The following is a 21,615-nucleotide window of genomic DNA, read 5'->3' as shown; positions in this document are numbered from 1 at the left end:
CCAACCCCCTACTCAATGGAGGGTCAGCCTAGACTGAGCATCCCTGCCAAGTGCTTGTCCAGCCTCTGCTTGAAGACCGCCAGTGAGGGGGAGCTCACCACCTCCCCAGGTAGCCGATTCCACTGTCGAACAACTCTTACTGTTAAAAAAAATGTTTCCTAATATCCAGCTTTTACCTTCCCGTCCATAATTTAAACCCATTATCAAGAGTCCTATCCTCTGCTGCCAACAGGAACAGCTCCCAAATCAAGAGCATACTGACCCAGAGGAATTACCAGTATCACTTCTTGCTTCACAGGGAGGTGCGGAAAGGTGTCGTCTGGAGAGTACTTGAGAGCTAGCGTGGTATAGTGGTTAAGAGCTGTGGTTTGGAGTGGTAGACTCTGGAGAACTGGGTTTGATTCCCCACCCTTCCACATGAGTGGTGGAAGCTAATCTGGTGAACTAGATCCCCCCCTCCTACACACGAAGCCAGCTGGGTGACCTTGGGCTAGTCACAGCTGTCTTCGAGCTCTCTCAGCCCCACCTACCTCACAGGGTGTCTGTTGTGGGGAGGGGAAGATGATTGTAAGCCGGTTTGATTCTTCCTTAAGTGGTAGAGAAAGTAGGAATATAAAAACCAACTACTCTTCTTCTTCTTAACACCACTGAGGGCCTCTGACTCTCACACCCTCTTCCAGAGACTGCACTATGGATGGTCACCCACATCAAAATCAGCCATGAGGTCTAGAAGCTTTTTTTAAAAAAATAAAACTTGTCATTACAAAAATGACGACCTATGCCCTGCGATACATCTTGGCAACTGTCCCCACTTGTGCCAGGGAAGCTTGCTGGGTGACCTTGGGTCTAACCTACCCCACAGGGTTGTTGCGGGGATAAAATGGAGGAGAGGAGAAGGAGGTTAGCTGCCCTGGTTCCCCGCTGGGGAGAACGGCAGGGTATAAATGAATTAAATAAAATAATTAGACTGTCCACCCTCAGGAGCTAACACGAAACTAAGAAACTAGGTCTTTAGGCACGATGCCCTGTTTGACATGACATTAATTCAGAAAGCACAGTCTGCCCCGTGGTTTAAATTATTTAAAAGTGACCACCTTAGAGCCTGATATCTAATTAGGATTTCAAATTATAACCTTAGAGCAGCGTTCTCTGCTCTACGCTATGAAATGATGCCAACGGCTGTTTTAGCTGGGCGGTACAAACAAATCCCCAAGGATCAACACTTGTGTATCTGCAATACCCGTGTGAGGGAGGATTTACCCCAATATTTACTTTGTGTGTGTGTTAAGTGCCGTCGCTTCCGACTCATGGCGACCCTTTGAATGAAAATCCTCCAAAATGTCCTATCTTTGACAGCCTTGCTCAGATCTTGCAAATTGAAGGCTGTGGCTTCCTTTATTGAGTCAATCCATCTCTTGTTGGGTCTTCCTCTTTTCCTGCTGCCCTCAACTTTTCTTAGCATGACTGTCTTTTCCAGTGACTCTTGTCGTCTCATGGCGTGACCAAAATACGATAGCCTCAGTTTAGTCATTTTAGCTTCTAGGGTCAGTTCAGGCTTGATTTGATCTAGAACCCACTGATTTGTTTTTTTGGCAGTCCACGGAATCCGTAACCCTCTCCTCCAACACCACATTTCAAAGGAATCTATTTTCTTCCTATCAGCTTTCTTCACTGTCCAGCTTTCACACCCATACATAGTAATAGGGAATACGATGGCATGAATTAATCTAGTCTTGGTGGCCAGTGACACATCCTTACACTTCAAAATATTTTCTAGCTGCTTCATGGCTGCCCTTCCCAGTCTCAACCTCCTTCTGATTATTTACTTTACTGTCCACTTTATGTGCAGCCCAGGGTTAAGTTTCTTGAAGGGCTACTGTGTGTGTGTGTTAAGTGCCGTCAAGTCGCTTCCGACTCATGGCGACCCTATGAATCAATGTCCTCCAAAATGTCCTATCTTTGACAGCCTTGCTCAGGTCTTACAAACTGAGGGCTGTGGCTTCCTTTATTGAATCCATCCATCTCTTGTTGGGTCTTCCTCTTTTCCTGCTGCTTTCCACTTTTCCTAGCATGACTGTCTTTTCTAGTGACTCTTGTCTTCTCATAATGTGACCAAAATACGATGGCCTCAGTTTAGTCATTTTAGCTTCTAGGGTCAGTTCAGGGCTACTTGCGGGTACAAACCTCCACTCTGAAAAGGAGAAAATCATATTCTTGTTGTCTGACTCCAATGAGTATCTATCTTTTAGAACCTCATTGTTTGCTCTGGCAGCAAGGAAAATAAGGGCGAAGGTAGATAGCTCTAGAGCAGAATTCCACAAATGAAGTTGTATTTGGTGGTTTATATTAATGTTAACTCTTTCAGATTTTATTTTCCTGCACATGTTTTTTTACAATGTGCTACTTTGTGGATGGTGTTTTGTGAAGGCCTATGGCCACATACAAATAAATTCACTACTGCTACAAATAGACTGTCCACACTTGCACAGAATACACTTCACGTGAACACATGAAGCTGCCTTCTACTGAATCAGACCCTCGGTCCATCAAAGTCAGTATTGTCAACTCAGACCGGCAGCGGCTCTCCAGGGTCTCAGGCAGGGGTCTTTCACATCACCTGCTTGCCTAGTCCCTTTAACTAGAGATGCCGGGGATTGAACCTGGGACCTTCCGCATGCCAAGCAGAGGCTCTTCCACTGAGACATGGCCCCTAACCTCTTAATAAGTTCTGTAAACTGCTCTGTGAAGTTCGTAGCTTGGAATTGCCACTACTTCTCAAAAAAACAGGTCAGCAGAGTACCACAGACAAGGAAGGGAGCACGTTGTAACGCTGTACCATGAACAGAACATCCAGGCCTTGTTCTATGTGCATGCGTCCTTTGTACCACCTTAACTTTGTTCCTTGGAATATCAGGGACCATTTGCTGCCTTAGCAGGGAAAGGACTTCACCTCCTGGTAAATAATTATGTGGTTTTGGCAGCTCTCCTGGACTGACGGCGGCCTCGTTTGTTGTGCTGACAATATTTGCCATAAATTCAGTCAATCATCCTTTCCTCTGCGTCACTTGGAAGACAGCGAGGACAATCAAACCACTCTCCAGACGCACTGGAAAGTGACGATCCTACCACTCGGAAAAGCTAAGGCGACATCATGATGTAACTTCTCCCAACAAAAGTATATGACTGACCAATTTTTTCAGCTTCAAAGCAATGCTCCCAAAATGGAATAGGGTGATCCAAAGAACAAATCACAGAGCAAAACAGGAAATACACAAGAGGCACACCCACAAAAGAGTTTCCGGCTAAACATTAGGAAGAACTTTCTAGCAGTTAGAGCGGTTCCTCAGTGGGACAGGCTTCCTTGGGAAGTGGTGAGCTCACCTTCCCTGGAGGTTTTTAAGCAGAGGCTAGATGGCCATCTGTCAGCAATGCTGATTCTATGAACTTAGGCAGATCGTGAGAGGGAAGGCAGGAAGGGTTGCGTCAGTGTTTGGCTCTCGTGGCCCTTTCTTGCATGCCCAGAGTAGTGTCGATCGACACTTTGGAGTCAGGAAGCAAGTTTCCTCCAGGCCAGATTGGCCAGGGATCCTGGAGGTTTTTGTTTTGTTTTTTTGCCATCTTCTGGGTGTGGAGTAAGGGTCACTGTGTGTGTGTGTGTGGGAGATAGTTGTGAATTTCCTGCATTGTGCAGGGGGTTGGACTAGATGACCCTGGGGGTCCCTTCCAACTTTATGATTCTATGTGCTGCAAAAAAAACCTAGCTGTGAGAAGTGCACAGCCAGTGACAATCCCGAGATGATGCACCTCTGTGGTGGGGCTTGCCACAGATAAATGGAAACCTGGGGCAGAACCCAAACATTTAGGAAGGGATTCTGGACACTGATGATAGTTTCAGGCGGATGGCAGTGTTGGTCGGCAGTGGAAGAGCAAGATTCGACTCCAGTAGCCAGCGTGATATAGTGGTTAACAGCAGTGATTTGGAGTGGTGGACGTTAATCTGGTGAACCGGATTTGTTTCCCCACTCCTACACATGAAGCCAGCTGGGTGACCTTGGGCTAGTCACACTCTCTTAGCCCCACCTACCTCACAGGGTGTCTGTTGTGGGGAGGGGAAGGTGATTGTAAGCCGGTTTGATTCTTCCTTAACTGGCAGAGAAAGGCGGCATATAAAAACTCTTCTTCTTAAAGACCAACAAGATTTCCCAGGTATAAGCTTTCAAGAGTTAAAGATGTCTGTTGAAGGGAGCTTTGGCTCTCAAAAGCTTATACCCTGGAAATCTTGTTAGTCTTTAAGGTGCTACTGGACTCAAACCTGGACCCTGAGGGGTGGCGGAGAATGAGCTGCTTCAATTGTACTGGACCAACTCCCACTCTAGTTTGTCATTCCCTCTCTCCCCTCCTCTTCCCGAATACAGCAGAGTGGATTGGCCTTTTTCATTTCTGTATGTCTTGCGCTGGGAGCCAGCATGGCATACCGGCTAACGTGTCGGCCTAGGACCTGGGAAACCCAGGATCGAATCCCCACTCATGCCATTAGCAACTACACATTATGATCTTGAGCTCTGAGATTCTTACATGTTTGGATTTAGGAAAGTGTCAAACTTTGCTAATGATATTATTAATCCCTATTCAGCATAGCACTGTTCCTACATTGTTTCTAGGCCAGAAAGTGGCCTCTTGTGTTTAACTGACATGCTCCCAACCATTGACCATTAGGATTAATGATGATTAATTGGGCCAGGCACACACTCTCAGCCCTGACCCTGCTGAGTATTTGGAGGGGAGACCTCCAAGGAATGCCAGGGCCGTGAGGCGGAGGCAGGCAATAGCAAACCACCTCTGAATGTCTCTTGCCTTGAAAACCCCGCCAGTGGTCAGCTGTAACTTGACGGCAAACAAAAATGTCTTGCGCTGTAGTCAAACGGCCCAAGAAGTCCCGCTTTTCACTGAAACACACTCCTTCCCCACTTCGACTGCCCCAAAGTAGAAGAATTTATGTCCCAGTGAGACTTCATCCTTACCTCCATGATTGGGCTGGACGCCAAGACCTTTTCTTCTATATTGGTTTCACTGGAGGAGCCTCCGACAGATGCAAAGAAGCGCATGGCATATTTGGCAGACACCGTTTTCCCGGCACCGGATTCCCCACTAACAATAATGGACTGGTTCTTCTCATCCCTGCACAATGGAGAACGAAGCAGATGTTAAATGAATCTCTTAACATTCCTCTCTCTTTTTTTTGTTCCCCTTGCCCACTTTAACGGTTCGTTTGTTTTACTAATTTATACTGCCTGCCTTGATGCTTTTGCAATGGGTATCCTCCTTCAACTGGGGTTAACTGCAGAACTGGTATTCAGCATCTCGAGAACCTCCCGTGTCCACTTGTTTCCAGGTTTGATTTAGTGATGTTTTGGCCGCCAGCCAAATCCAATGCTGCACTTTAAACCACTAAAACTATAATAAAAATGAATTTCTCATTTACAACCATTATGGAATACCATCTTTACACCGACGGCATGGGTTTAATTTTTTGTTGTTGTTGCTCTGATCTACTCAGCCAAATGAGAAAATGCCGAGACATTACAGATAACAGTGTAGTCTCTGCCAGTGACCAGAAAATCAATCTTCCTTATTAGAGGCGAGTGTTGAGTTTTCCTAAGCGGGATGGAAAGCCAATTATTCCCAATGTCCTGATAAACTGAGCAGCTTAACAAGTCCTGATTTAAAGCTTCCATGGCCTTTTCACCATAGACACGCAGTAGGATATTTGTGCGTAGCTGTTTCCCAATGTTGTTGTTTTCTAAGAACTGTTTCTTTAACCCAACCTCCTCCCTATTGTCTTCATTGGACTCTACGGATAATTGGGTCACAACACCAACACTTCTGTTTTCAGAGCTCCCACACATAAAAAAACAGAAACCCAGCTTGATTTGCAATGCATTCGTACTCAAGAAACAATTTCCCAGAGCATGACAGAGTTCTCAGAGAAGCCAGCAGAAACACACCTTGAAATGACGTAATTCTGCCACATACTTTTGCACATACATCTTTGCCACTCTGTTTTAGTTCTGTCATATTCCAACCACACTAAACACATTTTTGGAAAACCAATAGGGATGAACAGCAATGTTATTCCAAATTTTGGCTACAAAACTGTAGTCCTGGCCAATGAAAGAAGGTTACTACAAACCCCTCGCCTTCCAGGTGGTCCCTTCCAACTCTATGCTTCTATTACTCTAACCCTAAAGTCAATGTAACAGTGAAGTAAATTAATAATTAATAATAAAAAAATAGGTATGAGAATAGACTGGTATGTGTATGGTGTGTATTTGAGGTTTTGCTGCCTTAATACGTCCTAACCCCTCCCCATGATTAGCCGAAATACGTACAAAGTAAGCAAGACATAATGAAATATGTTTAACTGCGAGATTTATACAACTCATGGAGCTGTGTTTATGTCTAATAATAATGATGATTATAATAATTCATTATTAGAAGTCCCCCCCCTCTTTTTCTCCCAACCCTGAGGCCAAAAGAACAGCCCAAATAGACAGAAAGAGATCAGGATTCTGTTATCACAGGGTACACACGTCCCTGGCTTTAAATCAGTCTTCAAGCAGGGTTTTTAAAGCCTCTTCAAACAGAACAAGCTCAATTCCAGAGAACGGACTACGGGCATCAAACATCAGAGCTGACGTGAAGCTACAAAGCCTTCTGCCATGTCATACCAACTTTTTCCTTCCCCAAAAAGTTCACTGATTTACAGGGTCCTCTCTCTCCCCACGGCAAACGTGATTTGCGATGTCACTTTATGATGTCATCTCGTTCACGTTGCGACCCCTGACTGGGTGGAATTATCCATGTAAATAATCGTGAGAGAAGGGAACTAAAACAGTCAGAGGAAAAGAACAGTGCAGAGGCAGCCTCTGGTTGCCAACCTGAAGGGTCCTGGAGATCTCCCAGAATTACCACTGATGTCCAGACTCCAGGGATCCGTTCCCCTGGAGAACATGGCTGCTTTGGAGGGTGGACTCCATGGTATTATACCCTGCTGAGGTCCTTCCCCTGCCTAGACTGTACTCCCCAATCCCCAGGTATTGGGGAGGGGCCGTGGCTCAGAGGTAGAGCATCCGCTTGACATTCAGAAGGTCCCAGGTTCAATCCCAGCATCTCCAGTTAAAGGGACTACGCAGGTAGGTGATGTGAAAGACCTCTGCCTGAGACCCTGGAGAATCGCTGCTGGTCTGAGTAGACAAGACTGACTTTGATGGACCATGGGTCTGATTCAGTATATGGCAGCTTCATGTGTTCCCAACCCACAATTGGCAATGCCCAGCCATGAGCAGGCAGTTTAAAGGACAGGGACAGCAGGAATGGGCTAACTTGGGGCCACCTGAGGATGCCAAGATGGCTGCAAAGGCAAATCTCCACGGTGACAATACTCTTGGATCTATGTTTCAGCATTTCTTGCATGGGCAAGAGACATTTTGTTCCAGAGTCTCAGCCTGTTTCTCCACAGAGCAACAACCGACTTGTGTCTCCCTCTCTTCCAGTCTGTCATCTTCCCTTCAGTCTGATTCACTGTTCATTCCAGATTCACGTTGAATGGATTCCTTGATTTATCCCCCTGGTTTCTGGCTGATGGGATTCTGGACTGAGTCCTACTGTGAATCTGGGTGTCAGACCAGCCATTTAACAGACAGTGTGGTGGTTAGAGTGTCGGTCTAGGATCTGGGAAATCAGGCATGAGTCCCCACTCTGCCACGGCAGCTCACTGGGTGACCTTGGACCAGTCACACACTCTCAGGCTAATCTACTTCACAGGGCTGTTGTGAGGACAAAATGCAAGAGAGGAGAATGATGTAATCTGCCCTGGATCCCCACTAGGGAGGAAAGCAGGGTATAAATAGATTCAAGATAATTCAAGATAATCTCACACACTCAGATGCCTGTGGTACCTGTTGTCTGCTCACAGCTTGATAGGCAAGATAGCCTGATGTTCTGAGCACCAAAATGTTGAAATAAACCTATCATTCACCATCAATTTTCATAAATATCAGATGCATGTTGATTTTTTTTAATGAACCCTATATGCATCACAGGGCAGACAAGACACAATTTCCAACGTAACTACAAGTGGTCATCCGGCTGCTTTGAATCATGGGGAATCACAACCCTGTCACTCATAGTCTGCAGTCCACAACAACCCAGCACAGCCTGCTGCTTGACATTCTGTTGAGTTAGAACTAAATGGAAATTTTCTGTGAATCAGACATTAAAAATACCTCCAGCATCCCACAATGCATTCAGTCATCTCTCCAAATTCATATTTCAATGCAAAACCAGACCTGTTCCAAACAGTGTCCATACAATGCAGTAACAAACACCTTTTTGTGCTCTCCCTGTTGTTACTGCAGCTTTATCAGGGGGACTTCTTCAAGTTTTGATGTTTTTAAAACCACCAATTGGCATATTGATATAATATTGCATCATTATGCCAGGTGTGTGTGTGTGCGTGCGTATGTATGTGCCATTAGGTTGCCTCCGATTTATGGCGACCCTATGAATCAATGACCTTTAAAATGTCCTATCATTAACAGCCTTGCTCAGGTCTTGCAAATTGAGGGTCGCGGCTTCCTGGATTGAGTCACTCCATCTCATGTCAGGGCTTCCTCTTTTCCTGCTGCCTTCCACTTTTCCTAGTGTTATTGTCTTTTCCAGTGAGTCTTCTTCTCCTAATGCATGGATTAACAAAGGGAGAATTCTTCCCCCCCCCAGGGGGGGAATTGGGTACACTATTCAGCAAAGTGTGATGTCCTGTAGATTATGTACAATCTGTAAAATTGTAGTTCGTTTTTAATTCAATCTGCGACATTCAATAAAGTTTACAACTATTTTGGGAAGGGGGGAATTATATTCTGAACTATGGTGAAAGGGGGGAACAGAGCAAAAAAGGTTGAGAACCACTATTATGACATAATGTGACCATAATGTGACCAAAATACAATAGCCCACGGGCACCGTAGGCAGGGGGCCCTGGCTTAGCCAACTACTTTTTGAATATTGAGGTTTTAGAATGCAACAGCAGTACAATAGAATGCCTTCCGTACATTAGCAATGTTGTTGAGTTTTGGGGATGGGGGGGAGCTTGGAAACAGCCCCCCTCCCAATTGGGTAATGCTCAGCTGATTTATGACACAAAGCCAAAAAAAAATCCCTTTGCATTTTGGCTTGGCTCATAAAGAATCCCAGCCCATTCTGAGCTGCCCCTGCTTGTGGGCTGCCTCCCAGATATTCATTAGGCCCTAAAAGCCTGAACTATAGGATGCTCCCAGGACAAAGATCCTAGGCAGTCATTAGCAAAGGCTTCCAGGCCTTTGCTAAATCTGAGGCGCAGAAAACTGCCTAAACCTTTGACAGGAGCCAACATTTTCAGGTCTTTATCTCTTTGCTCTAGGCAAAATACAGCTCATCTTAAGAACTAGGATCTTAACGATTCAGAAATTACAAAAGAACTCCAGCTTTGAGAGGCTGTATGTAAGCAAACCCTATTCGCCAAAACACCATATGAAACCATTTTTACAGTAAAAGCAAGAAGTTTAAAGATCAGCTACCCGCAGGGTCCCCTCCCGGAAGGCTCCCTTAAATTATGTAGGAAGAAGAGGGGCTCCATAGATTCCAAATCCTATTATTTTGCCCAAAATGGCAAACACAAATCAGAGCGTGGACATCCCACCGTCTCCTGGTGGTAGTAAAAGGTTTCACTTTTGGATGATAGATTGCTCTTGAGTAGCATTCCATATACCAGAAGTACAAAATGCATCCTACAACTCAGTAGGGTACGCAGGGGTTTTAAAGGTGGAATATGAGAAAGGTAATTCCCCTTCTCCCCTCGCTCCAAGAGCTCAGGATTCCTTTATAAAGCGGATAAGTAGAAAATTCAAGTACGCAAAAGCAAGTATTTCTTCGTACAATTCACTACCAAAAGGTATGGTGACGGCCATTAGCTTAGATGGCTGGGAGAGAAATTCATAGCAGATACATTTATTAAAGGGTATTGGCCATGATAGCTCAATAGAACCTCCACACACAGTGGCAGTATACCTCAGAATTATCCAGGACTGGAAAAGAACAACAGATTCCCATCACACCCTTCCAGTCTTTTGCACATTTTCCTTTCCATTCTTGCAGCCATGATTTACCCAATCTGGTCACGCCTCCCCTCTCCCAAGCTTTGGCCTTTGGGGAATATTTGACCCGGGCTGATCTCAGGAGAGATCGAAGAATCGCATCACAACAGGATTGGGCACGGACCTCCGGTAAGGACGCTGACCGAAGCGCTGTGTCTCCCCAGGAGCTCCCAGTGGAGAACCAAGAAACGTCTTTAAAGGGGGTGCAAAACGCGCCCCCCGATTCCTAAACAGGGGAACGGGTGCCAGGAATTCTCCTGATGCCGAGAAGAGCGGTGTAGACTCCTGAAGTCTCCGAGAGTGCTTTTTTAAGACTCCCGGAGATTCAGATGCTGTCCCGCCGGCTGAGGGGATCTACTTCGCCGCAGACGTCTCTTTGGATTTAGGCTTCACTCTCCCTTATCCATTACCATCTATACAACTACATTAAAGGAAGAAAGCCTCACCATCCGACATCTGAGTAAGTGTAAAAGAACCCCTCTGTTTTTCTTTGATAAAAATACAGCTGAGATTTAAGAAATAAACAGCAAAGGAATCCAAGCCTCCCACCCTAACGTATGATTAAATCGGACTTTGTAAAAACAACCGATATAAACAGCAGGAAGCTTATCTACTTCATCCAGAGATAGACTAAACAATTGAGACTTTGAATTGACATTCTAACCTCCAATGAAATCCTGAGACGACTGAGAGAGAAGGAGGAAGTTGAAGAAGTCCCTCCTTTATCTTCAATGGCCCCCGCTGTAAAGATTCTCCAGCCATGTCACCTAGGATAGAGGCACCTTGTACTTGGAGTGGGCAGAGAAGACTGGCAAAGAGACAACATCGTAGGACCGGGCGTGCGTTTCCTTGTGTAACGGGTAAAACTGTCCTACCTCTCCCGATCATAGAAAGGAAGCGACAGACGGTCCACGATACTTCCTACTTCCTGCCCAAGATGCCGAGCTAGAGCGACCTTGTACTCTATGGTACCTCAATATTAAAAACTTGTTTTTCCTATTAATTTGGAGGCTAAAGTTCAAGTAAATAAGGCGAATTAGCTGGGAGGCTGTATTGGAACTAATATACTTAAGGACTAACAGATTTGATCCTGCCTACAGTTGGAGGACAACTGCCAGATTATATGTCTACTCCACGTCATCGTTCCGGATCACTGCAAAATCCTGCAATACCCAAATTTAAGGATCCTTCTACAGATACAACAATGGAGAAAGCAGATAAAAAGATGCAAGACCTTTTAGCTAAACAAACAGACATTTTTGCTAAACAAATGGAACAGATGTCTAAACAGCAAGAAAAGCAGATGGCTCAGTTGACTAGCTGAAAAACTGGACACTGTGACAAAAGAAGGAGGTGAAGACCCAAGTTACTTCATTGCAATCAGACATGAAGACAATGGATGCTTCTGTCAAGAAAATGACTGAAGAACATAAAGAAGTAAAGAGGAAAGTCGAAAGCCATGAAAAACAACTGGAAAAAATACAAACACAGGAAGAAGCCACGAAAGATCAGTCTATCTTTACACAACTACTAAAGGTACAAGTAATACCAAGAACTTTTTCTGACCCCAACCCGGTCTCTTTCGAATGGAACAATAGACAAGCATTCCAATGGAGATTAAATGACAGACTTTTAAGGGAAGACAACATAAGAAAAGAATTACACACTCTCATTAAAGATTACTTTGAGATTAATATGAATGGTGAAACTAGTTTGAATACAGTATGGGATGCTTTTAAGGCTGTACTGAGAGGATTTATGATCCAGAAGAATACTGCATGGAGGAAAAAACAGCTACAGCAAACAAATTATATACTCTGGGAGTTACAAAATTTGGAACAACAACTTATTTTGGAAACTAAAGAAGCCCAGAGGGAAGAAATTCTGTTAAAGATCAAAGTTGTTAAACATCAACTCAATTTGGTGGTCATGGAAGAAATGAATAAGAATATGAAATATGTGAAGCAGAGATACTATGAACATGCAAATCGACCAGGCAAACTATTGGCCAGCCAATTAAGAGACTCTGGGCAGAAGAAGATTATCAGTAAAATACAGACTGAAAGAGGACCGGTGTATACATCAGTTGATATACAGAAAGAATTTGTATCCTTTTATTCTAAACTGTACCAAAAAGATCATATTTCTGAGAAGAAAATGGACAAGTATTTGAGAACAGTAAATATCACCAAACTATCCGAAGAAGAACAAAGCTCCATTGATGCTCCATAACAACAACAGAAATAGAGAAAGCAATATCAAGACAGAAAATAGATAAAACACCGGGCCCAGATGGGATCACAGCTTTGTTTTTAAAGCTATTTAAAGAAGATCTGAAAAATCCATTCATGATGGTATGCAACACTATATTGGATACGGGACTCTCTCCTGAGACGTGGTCACATGCTTTTATATCGTTAATTCATAAAGCCGGGACTCAGAAAGAGTAACTAATTATAGACCCATCTCTTTATTAAATGTGGATTACAAAATTTATGCTTCTATATTATCAAATCGTCTTAAACAATTTATTACAACTCTGATTCATGAAGATCAAGCCGGTTTTGTTCCTGGAAGACAAATCAAGGACAACCTGAGGTTCTTATTAGATGCAATGGAATACTATGAACGTAATAACCAACATAAAGCTGCTTTTATTTTCTTGGACGCAGAAAAAGCCTTTGATATGGTCTCATGGGAATATATGAAAAAAGATTTGGAAAAAATGAATTTTGGTGACAGATTTCAGACTGGAATTAATGCTATTTATACTACCCAGAAAACTAAAATATTAGTGAATGAATCAATATCGGAAAACTGTAAAATATATAAAGGAACCAGACAAGGCTGCCCGCTTTCTCCATTGCTTTTTATTTTAGTCTTAGAAACTCTGTTGCAAGATACGGGACATAGACGCAATTTGTGGCCTTAAAATAAACAAACATGAATTTAAACTGAGAGCTTTTGCAGATTACTTATTACTTATTTTGAATGACCCGAACCAATCAATAAGGTTTTTGTTGGATTTAGTGAAGCAATATGGAGATGTTTCAGGATTTAAGATCAATCAAGATAAGACTCAGATACTGTTTAAAAATCTTTCGAATGAAGAACAAAAGGACTTTATACAAACTTCAAAATGGGAGAAAACAAACAAAGTGAAGTACTTAGGTACCTGGATTACAAACACAAGTAAAGACCTAATAGCTAATAACTATATTAAACTGTGGGAAGCAGTTAAAAAAGACATGATATTTTGGTCTAATAAAAATATCTAGTTTCTGGGACGTATTTCAGTAGTTCAAATGAATATTTTACCAAGACTGTTGTTTTTGTTTCAGAATTTACCAATAATTACACATACAAAATATTTTGATTTGTGGAGGAAGGACTTGTTGAATTTTATTTGGCAAGGGAAAAAAACTAGAATTGCCTACAAATACTTGGTTGACTCAAAGGAAAGGGGAGGATTCGCCTTACCAAATTTTAAATTATATGCGGAAGCATCAGCTTTTGTATGGCTAAAAGACTGGATCCAACTGAAGAATACTCGTTTACCGGATTTAGAAGGCTTCGACAATAGATTTGGGTGGCATGGTTATCTGTGGTATGATAAACTTAAAAAACACATGGTATTTCAACATCATATTGTTAAATCTTCCTTAATAAAAGTTTGGCTAAGATATAAACATCTTTTAGAAAATAGAACACCATTAAGGATTTCTTCACAAGAAATGCTAACGCTACGGCCATTGAGACCTTCCCAATTTGTGACATACCAGGACCTTTTAACATGGGATTATAACAAATGTGCCCTAAAGCAGGGGTGGGGAACCTCAGGCCCGGGGGCCGTATGCGGCCCCCAAGGACATTTTTTGTGGCCCTCGGGAGCTCCGGGAACCCTGCTGCGGAGGCGGGGCACAGGGCGGCCCTCCCCAAAGGTGTTCCTGGGGCCACGGCTTACAGTGCCCTTGTAGCGCCCTTTGGACCTCCTCTCACCGACTGTCGGGTGTTGGTCGGCGAGAGGGGAGGGGGAGGGACACTTCCCCCAAGGCTGCCCCCTACAGCTGCGGCATGCAGGAACGCTGCGGCACATTGTAAGCCCTTCTCGCTGCCTGTCGACTGTTGAGCAGCGGGGGGGGGGGAAGAGGCCGGCGGCTCCCGGTGACAGAGCATGCATGCGGGAGCCGATTGGGCTTGGTTTTTTTTTATGGACTCTGGGGGGGGAGGGCATGGAGACTGGGGTCCGGTTGCTTGGGGCTCCGTGCGCCACCGGGTGTGTGTGTGGGGCAGGTGGGGAGGCTGGGGCCCGGTCGCGCAGGCCGGCATGCGTGGGTGTGTGTGTGTGGGGGGAGGCTTTTCTCTCTTTTCTTCCTCTTTTTCTGTCACTCTTTCTCCTTTCTCTTCCTCTTTTTCTGTCTCTTTCTTTGTCTCCCTCCGTCCTTTTTTTCTTTCCCTCCGTCCTTTTCTTTCTTTCTCCCCCTCTCTCCATTTCTTTCTCTCTTCTTCCCTCCCTTTTCCTCTTTCTCTGTTTTCCTTCCTCCCTTGCCAATCGACTGTGGGCTGCGCCCCCCTGGTGCCTCGTTTTCTGGGGCTCACCGCTGGCTGCCCTCCCACCTGGGAGGGGGGAGCGGGGGCGCCCTGCAGGCCTTCTCTGTGTGGCCTCTCCTGGGGTTGCCAACCTCCAGGTGGTGGCTGGAGACCTAGCAACCCTAGCCTCTCCCCCCCACACCGGGAGACTACACCTGGTATGGCCCCCGAAAGATGTTATAAATGTGCGAATGGCCCTTGGCAGGAAAAAGGTTCCCCACCCCTGCCCTAAAGGAACATGAAGAATTAAATGAACATTTGACTTGGTTTCAATATCATCAAATACAGTCTGTATATAAAGAGGATATGAAGATAGGCTTTACCAAAGATAAATCAACTCTACAACGAATGCTATTAGATAATAATGACCATTTAATCTCAAAGATGTACAAATTGTTGTTGACAATATATACAGAACAAGACCAAATTAAACCTACGATGATCATTTGGGCACATTGGGTCACAATATTCCTTTGAATAGATGGGAAAGACTTTGGTCAAAAGATATGAAATCTATACTTTCACAATCACTACGAGAGAACATATACAAGATGATTTATAGATGGTATTTAACGCCAAAAAAGTTAGCTAAAATGTATAAAACAATGTCACCAAATTGTTGGAAATGTAAAGACGAGATCGGTTCTTTTTATCATATATGGTGGTTATGTGAAAAAGCAAAAAACTTTTGGGATATGATCTATAATGAAATAAGACTGATATTACAACAGAATATCCTTAAAACACCGGAAATGATGTTGTTAAGTATTATACCAGAATCTATCTTAACCCAAAGAACATTTTTTATATATGCCACTACAGCTGCAAGATTGGTATATGCAGCAAAATGGAAAATGTCAGAGATACCAGATAAAAGTGACTGGATACATAAAATGTTGGAACTGGCAGAAATGGCTAAACTAACTGCATTAGTAAATCATTAGAAGAATATGGAATTTGTGGGAGAATGGGAGGCCTGGACGACATACTATGTAAATGAATTTAACATGGGTGAAGATAAAGGATATGCATTGCTTTAATTCAGTTAACAGTATCAATGTTGAACATTAAGACTTAAGATAGCTGAATGTTTACTTAAACTTAACTTTAAATAACTATTATGATTTAGAATTTAAATACAAAGGGGAGAACAGGTATATCAAACAGATAGAGGAGGGAAGAGGGGAAGTTTAAATTGTTAGTACTATCTATAATGATTGGAAATATTCTGTTTATATTTTAAATTTTTGATATCCAAATGATTAATTATTGAATGATTTAACAATAAAACAATAAAATTTTATTGGGAAAAAAAAGGATTGGGCACGAAGTCATCCCTAAGGGATGGAAAGCTCACGCATAACCCCAACGAGAAACCAAGTCGGACCAGCGGAGAAAGTAAGTCAAAGAGTCCATGCATAAAAGACCACTGACCCTTTGGTTTGCTCAGAGGCATCTAGCTGAGTGCTCCAAATCTGGCCAAGTTTACCACTTCGATTTGAAACAGGGCAGTCACAGAAAACAACTCCTTAGTTACGGCACCCACATCCTGCTCCGTCTAAAACGCGGACTGCCCGAAATACCAAAACTTCAAACTGACTGCCAAAGGGAAAACAAGCGAGCTTCCAACTTCTCTTGAACGAACAATAGTTACTCCCAATTAAAGCACATACTTGACATAGCGGAGATGCCACCGAAACGTCTCTCAACAGGGAGCCAATCCTGATTCCCCAATGAAAACACAACGCCATCTTCAAACACACAAACCTATCTCCACTAATTATCCTGACGCTACGTTATTCCTAAAAAAATGTGTCCTTGACGCCTTTGGTTTATATCTTACACAAATGTAATGTATGGATCAGTGAAGAGACGTTCAGCACTGCCAAGCAGAGGAAATTCTTGAATTGGGTGTAGTCCAAATCCTGGCTTGGCCAGGGATGAACCAGGTGATCTTTAAGCAATATTTTACTCACATTGAAGGAGGAGGAGGAGGAGGAGTTAATTTTTATATGCCGACTTTCTTTACCACTTAAGAATCAAACCAGCCTACAATGACCTTCCTTTCCCCACAACAGACACCATGTGAGGTAGGTGAAGCTGAGAGAGCTGTGACTAGTCCAGGGTCACCCAGCTGGCTTCATATGAAGGAGTGGGGAAACATGGGCACCGTGTTGGGGACCCCTGATCTAAACTATTTGAATATATACAAGCATGCAGTTTCTGCTGGCTCCACATGAGAAGTCACATGACAGCCAGCGTGGTGTAATGGTTAAGAGTGATGGTTTGGAGTGGTGGACTCCGATCTGGAGAACCGGGTTTGATTCCCCACTCCTCCACATGAACGGCGGAGGCTAATTTGGTGGATTTATTTCCCCACTCCTACACATGAAGCCAGCTGGGTGACCTTGGGCTAGTCACACTCTCTCAGCCCCACCTACCCCAGAGGGTGTCTGTTGTGGGGAGGGGAAGGGAAGGTGATTGTAAGCCAGTTTGATTCTTGCTTAAGTGATAGAGAAAGTTAGCAGTAGGAGGCGATTGCTAGGTGCGTGCAACCCATTTAAACATAACTGGGACATACACCTGTGTCTTTCGCTGTTCCTTGCTTGTGCCTTTAAGACGTTTAGAGGAAGGTACAGAACTCAGGTCTAGAGTGCATACTTTGAATGAAAAGTTCCAGTCCTGGCATTTCTAATTACAGGAGCTCCAGTGCTGGGAATGACCTCTATGCCTGCGGGAGCCTCTGCCGGTCAGAAGGGACACAGCTGACCTATATGGGCCTGCTTTGTATGCGTATGTTAGGGATAAAAGAATACCAAAAGCAGCCAGTAGGCAAATCCTTCCCTTCCACATCCAAATTCTCTAATCTTTAAAAGGGGAGCGGAACCATGCTCATCCATGCGCAGCCCATTATTGCTCATCGACTGCAGCGCTGAACTGACAACTCGCATGTGCTGAACAGCCATCACAGACCAAAGCTGATGGCCAGAGCATCCGTGTCCCCAGCCGGTCAGCTGTGACACAGCACCCCTCTCCGACAGATGCCCTTCCTATAATGCTGTTAATCGAGGCATTTTGGCATCAAGCGGTGTTCCTCCAATGTGTGAATTGGCCCTCATAAGGACAAGAGAGGGGGGCACGAAGTTTTGCCAACCCAGTTTGCCTGCTTAAATGCCACAAACTACAAATAAACAGCATAAGCCAAAAAGGTGCAATATATGTATATATCAAAAAGTATCACAACCATAATCAGAATCATTGGTATCTGATAGTAGCCACGTCGCCTGCGCCTTCATACTGCCAGATGCCTTGCCAGACATTTCCCTATTTTTAAGTAGAAGAGTAATTCAACTGGCCCTCTGGTCATTAAATATAGGACACTCCATGATCGTATATTCGATAGATTCACCTCTGTCATGTGAGCGTCTCCATGTTCTATTTGAGTAGGATGGCAAGTCTATTAACGGCCATGGGTGCCCCTAGGAGCTGCCCTATAGAATTGGCTCCTGCCAGAAAATATCAAACATCTACTTACTGGGTAATAGCTTCTTAAACCTCCTGCTGGCCACGGGTAAGCAAAGTCCCCCTAATTCTGATCTCCAGAACATAAGAGAACCTTTCCAGATGTCTGCCGCTTAATTTACTCTACAGCCCATGAATAGGCTAATTACAGAGGTTAATGATGCTGCTTTGTATTCCTGCTCTGCCCGTCTGTTATTGCTAGCCAGAGCAAGGGCCCTGGCCCTCTGGCATTTAAACCCTAATTTTGCAAATGTGCGCAAAACCCATAATATATCAGATCCGCCAACGGATTCATCAAACATAACAGTAGGTTCACATCAGCATGCTTAACCCACTGCATTACTTTGGACAGTCTGTTAACACAGTCAACAGCTGCTGGCCTGGTCACTTACAGCGAGTAAGAGGTGACCAAGCATGGAGCTTCTGGTAAAGTGGGAAGAGTGACTGTTTCCCCTCCCCTTCACCTAGGTCAATGCTAGGGGAGGGGTTGTGGCTCAGTGGTAGAGCATCTGCTTGGCATGCAGAAGGTCCCAGGTTCAATCCCCGGCATCTCCAGTTAAAGGGACTAGGCAAGTAGGTGATGTGACTGACCCCTGCTTGAGACCCTGAAGAGCCGCTGTCAGTCTGAGTAGACAATACTGACTTTGATGGACCAAGGGTCTGATTCAGTATAAGGAGTGTTCATGTGTCATCCAATGGCTAGCATAGGTGGATGGGTGGGTGAGAAATTTGGTGGGCTGGAAAAACATCTGTGGGATAATCATCATCATCACCATCATCATCAATTTATTGCAATCATAGACCAGAAAATATCATATTGCATTTCTTTGCTACATTTCCAAAAAACCTAAAACCTTGCATTTCAAGAATTGCTAACATAACAGATAAAAATACAGATAAAACACTAATTAAGCCAAAAATAACTGTGTAAAACTTGGAGCAGTATTTCTATACATATTACAATTCCTTATCCTTTCCAGCAACCCCTTTCTTGCTCTGGGCTTTTACCACACAAACAGAAAATTTGCCGACTTGTTTCAAGATCATGGGATTTCCGCCAATTAATAACTTTTCCAGCCATACCTGCTCTGAACTTTCCGTGAATTTAACTATTATGGGATAAACAAGGTTAACCCTCAATCCACTATAGAATCATAGAGTTGGAAGGGACCACCAGGGTCATCTAGTCCAACCCCCTGCACAATGCAGGAAATTCACAACTGCCTCCCCCACTCACCCCCAGTGACCCCTACTCCATGCCCAGAAGATGGCCAAGATGCCCTCACTCTCAAGAACTGCCTAAAGTCATAGAATCAGCATTGCTGACAGATGGCCATCTAGCTTCTGCTTAAAAACCTCCAGGGAAGGAGAGCACACCACCTCCCGAGGAAGCCTGTTTTACTGAGGAACCACTCTAACTGTTAGAAAATTCTTCCTAATGTCTAATGGAAACTCTTTTGATTTAATTTCAACCCATTGGTTCTGGTCCGACCTTCTGGGGCAGCAGAAAACAACTCAGCACCATCCTCTATATGGGCATCGAGGGGGGGGGGAATGTATCATTGTCTCCACCTCACCCATATCTGCAGGTTCATAGCATGCCTTGAACATGTTTGAAAAGCAGTTCAAAAAAAGACTGGATGGTGCGCCGACTACCTGCCGATAAAACCGCTGTAATTGCCACTTAATAGAGGTGACTTGCAGTGCTGAACTTTGTCATGGCAGAAGCCTGAGAACATCTGTTCCTGCCTCTCTCACAAATGAGCAATTTGTCCCCAAGGGCTCAGACATTCCACTTCACCAGATTCTCCGTTTCACCTCCTAGGGTATTATGGTGCCACTTTGTAGGGCCCGCGCATGATTCAGACATGAATAATAAGCTGCCGTTTCTATTTAACGCAAGTCTGAAAACAGCCAGATGCACCCATCTCATCCAGTTCTGCTGCAAAGCAAAACCATCTGCTGGCTTTCCCACATCTCACAGTTTCCCCTATTGAAACGACAGCTTCACAAGGGGGGATCCCAGGACAATAAGTGGCACAGAAGTTTGAAGAAAGCAGAATTGCTCAGTGCCAAAGGCCAAGATGGATCAATGAGAGCCAGCGTGGTGTAGTGGTTAAGAGCGGTGGTTTGGAGTGGTGGACTCTGATCTGGAAAACCGGGTTTGATTCCCCCACTCCTCCACATGAGCGGCGGAAGCTAATTGTCAGACACTAATCTGGTGAACTGGATTTGTTTCCCAAAGTTGATATTAAGATCCTTTTCCTTACAGAACAATCCCAATTGATGTAATGATCTTCTCAGACCTCTTTTGGTCAAGGAGATTGGGACCATATCGCCCGCATATAACAAGATTGAAGTTTTTTGTTGTCCCAAGGTGGGTGGAACAAATTGCAGGCCTGATAGTCTCTCCACAACGTTGTTTATATACAGGCTAAACACCCCTGTTTCATGCCCTTACAAGCTGGGATTTTATTAGTTAGGGAACCAGAGATCCCCACCCTGATTTGGGCAAAAGTATACCCAGCCGGTACCTTTCCACCCTCAATTTACACCCATTATTGCGAGTCCTATCCTCTGCTGCCAACAGGAACAGCTCCCTGCCCTCCTCTAAGTGACAGCCCTTCAAATACTTAAAGGGAGAAATCATGTCTCCCCCAACCTCCTCTTCTTCATAGTCAGCTTTAATGTTTTCAGTAGTGTTCACGGCCAGATAGTTGGTTCCCACATGGACCATCACAAATGGGTAATGATACCTAGGTTTCACCAGTTTTGGTATCTGGTCTACAGTATCTTTAATTTTTGCCCCTGTCACGATGGACGTGAACAAAGATGGCTTTAAGAGGGAATTAGATGCGTGGAAGAAAGGTCCATCAATGGCTACCAGCTGTGGTGACTAAAGGGAACTTCCATATTCAAAGGCAGCAAACTTCTGAATACCATTGCCAGGAGGCTGCATCAGGGGAAGTCTTGGACTTCATTGCCCATTTGTTGGTCCTCCAGAACAACATTTTTTGGCTGCTAACTGAAACCAGATACTGGACTAGATGGACCACTGGTCTAATCCATGAGGGTAGTTTTGATGGGCATAAGGATGAGGGGCATGTATCATTATATACCATTATAACTTTGGAGCAAGTCAGAATTCTAGTGAAGCCAGAAAATGCAAGTTCTCTCTCCAAATTCTTCCAGATATTTCAAATTCTAGGTCAAACATATTCCTGTGTTAAAGTAAACGCGTCTGGCATGTGGTTTTGGACTATCAATCTTGTATTTGTTGCTATGTAGGCTTGTTGTTAATATCTGCCTGAAC

General features: G+C 44.1%; 1 protein-coding gene across 1 annotated transcript in view; it reads right to left on the bottom strand.

Moving 5' to 3' along the window:
- The window catches only part of MYO5B (myosin VB), a 336,132-nt gene that overhangs the window by 168,396 nt on the left and 146,121 nt on the right, over nt 1–21,615 (bottom strand). Inside the window, exon 5 of the mRNA XM_056847832.1 lies at nt 5,022–5,178. Within this exon, the coding sequence (XP_056703810.1) occupies nt 5,022–5,178 (157 nt within the window). The remainder of the gene's footprint in view (nt 1–5,021; nt 5,179–21,615) is intronic.

The sequence above is a fragment of the Euleptes europaea genome, chromosome 4 (assembly GCF_029931775.1).
Source record: "Euleptes europaea isolate rEulEur1 chromosome 4, rEulEur1.hap1, whole genome shotgun sequence".
In the NCBI taxonomy this organism is placed as follows: Eukaryota; Metazoa; Chordata; class Lepidosauria; order Squamata; family Sphaerodactylidae; genus Euleptes; species Euleptes europaea.
This window is presented reverse-complemented; position numbering and strand designations above follow the sequence as displayed.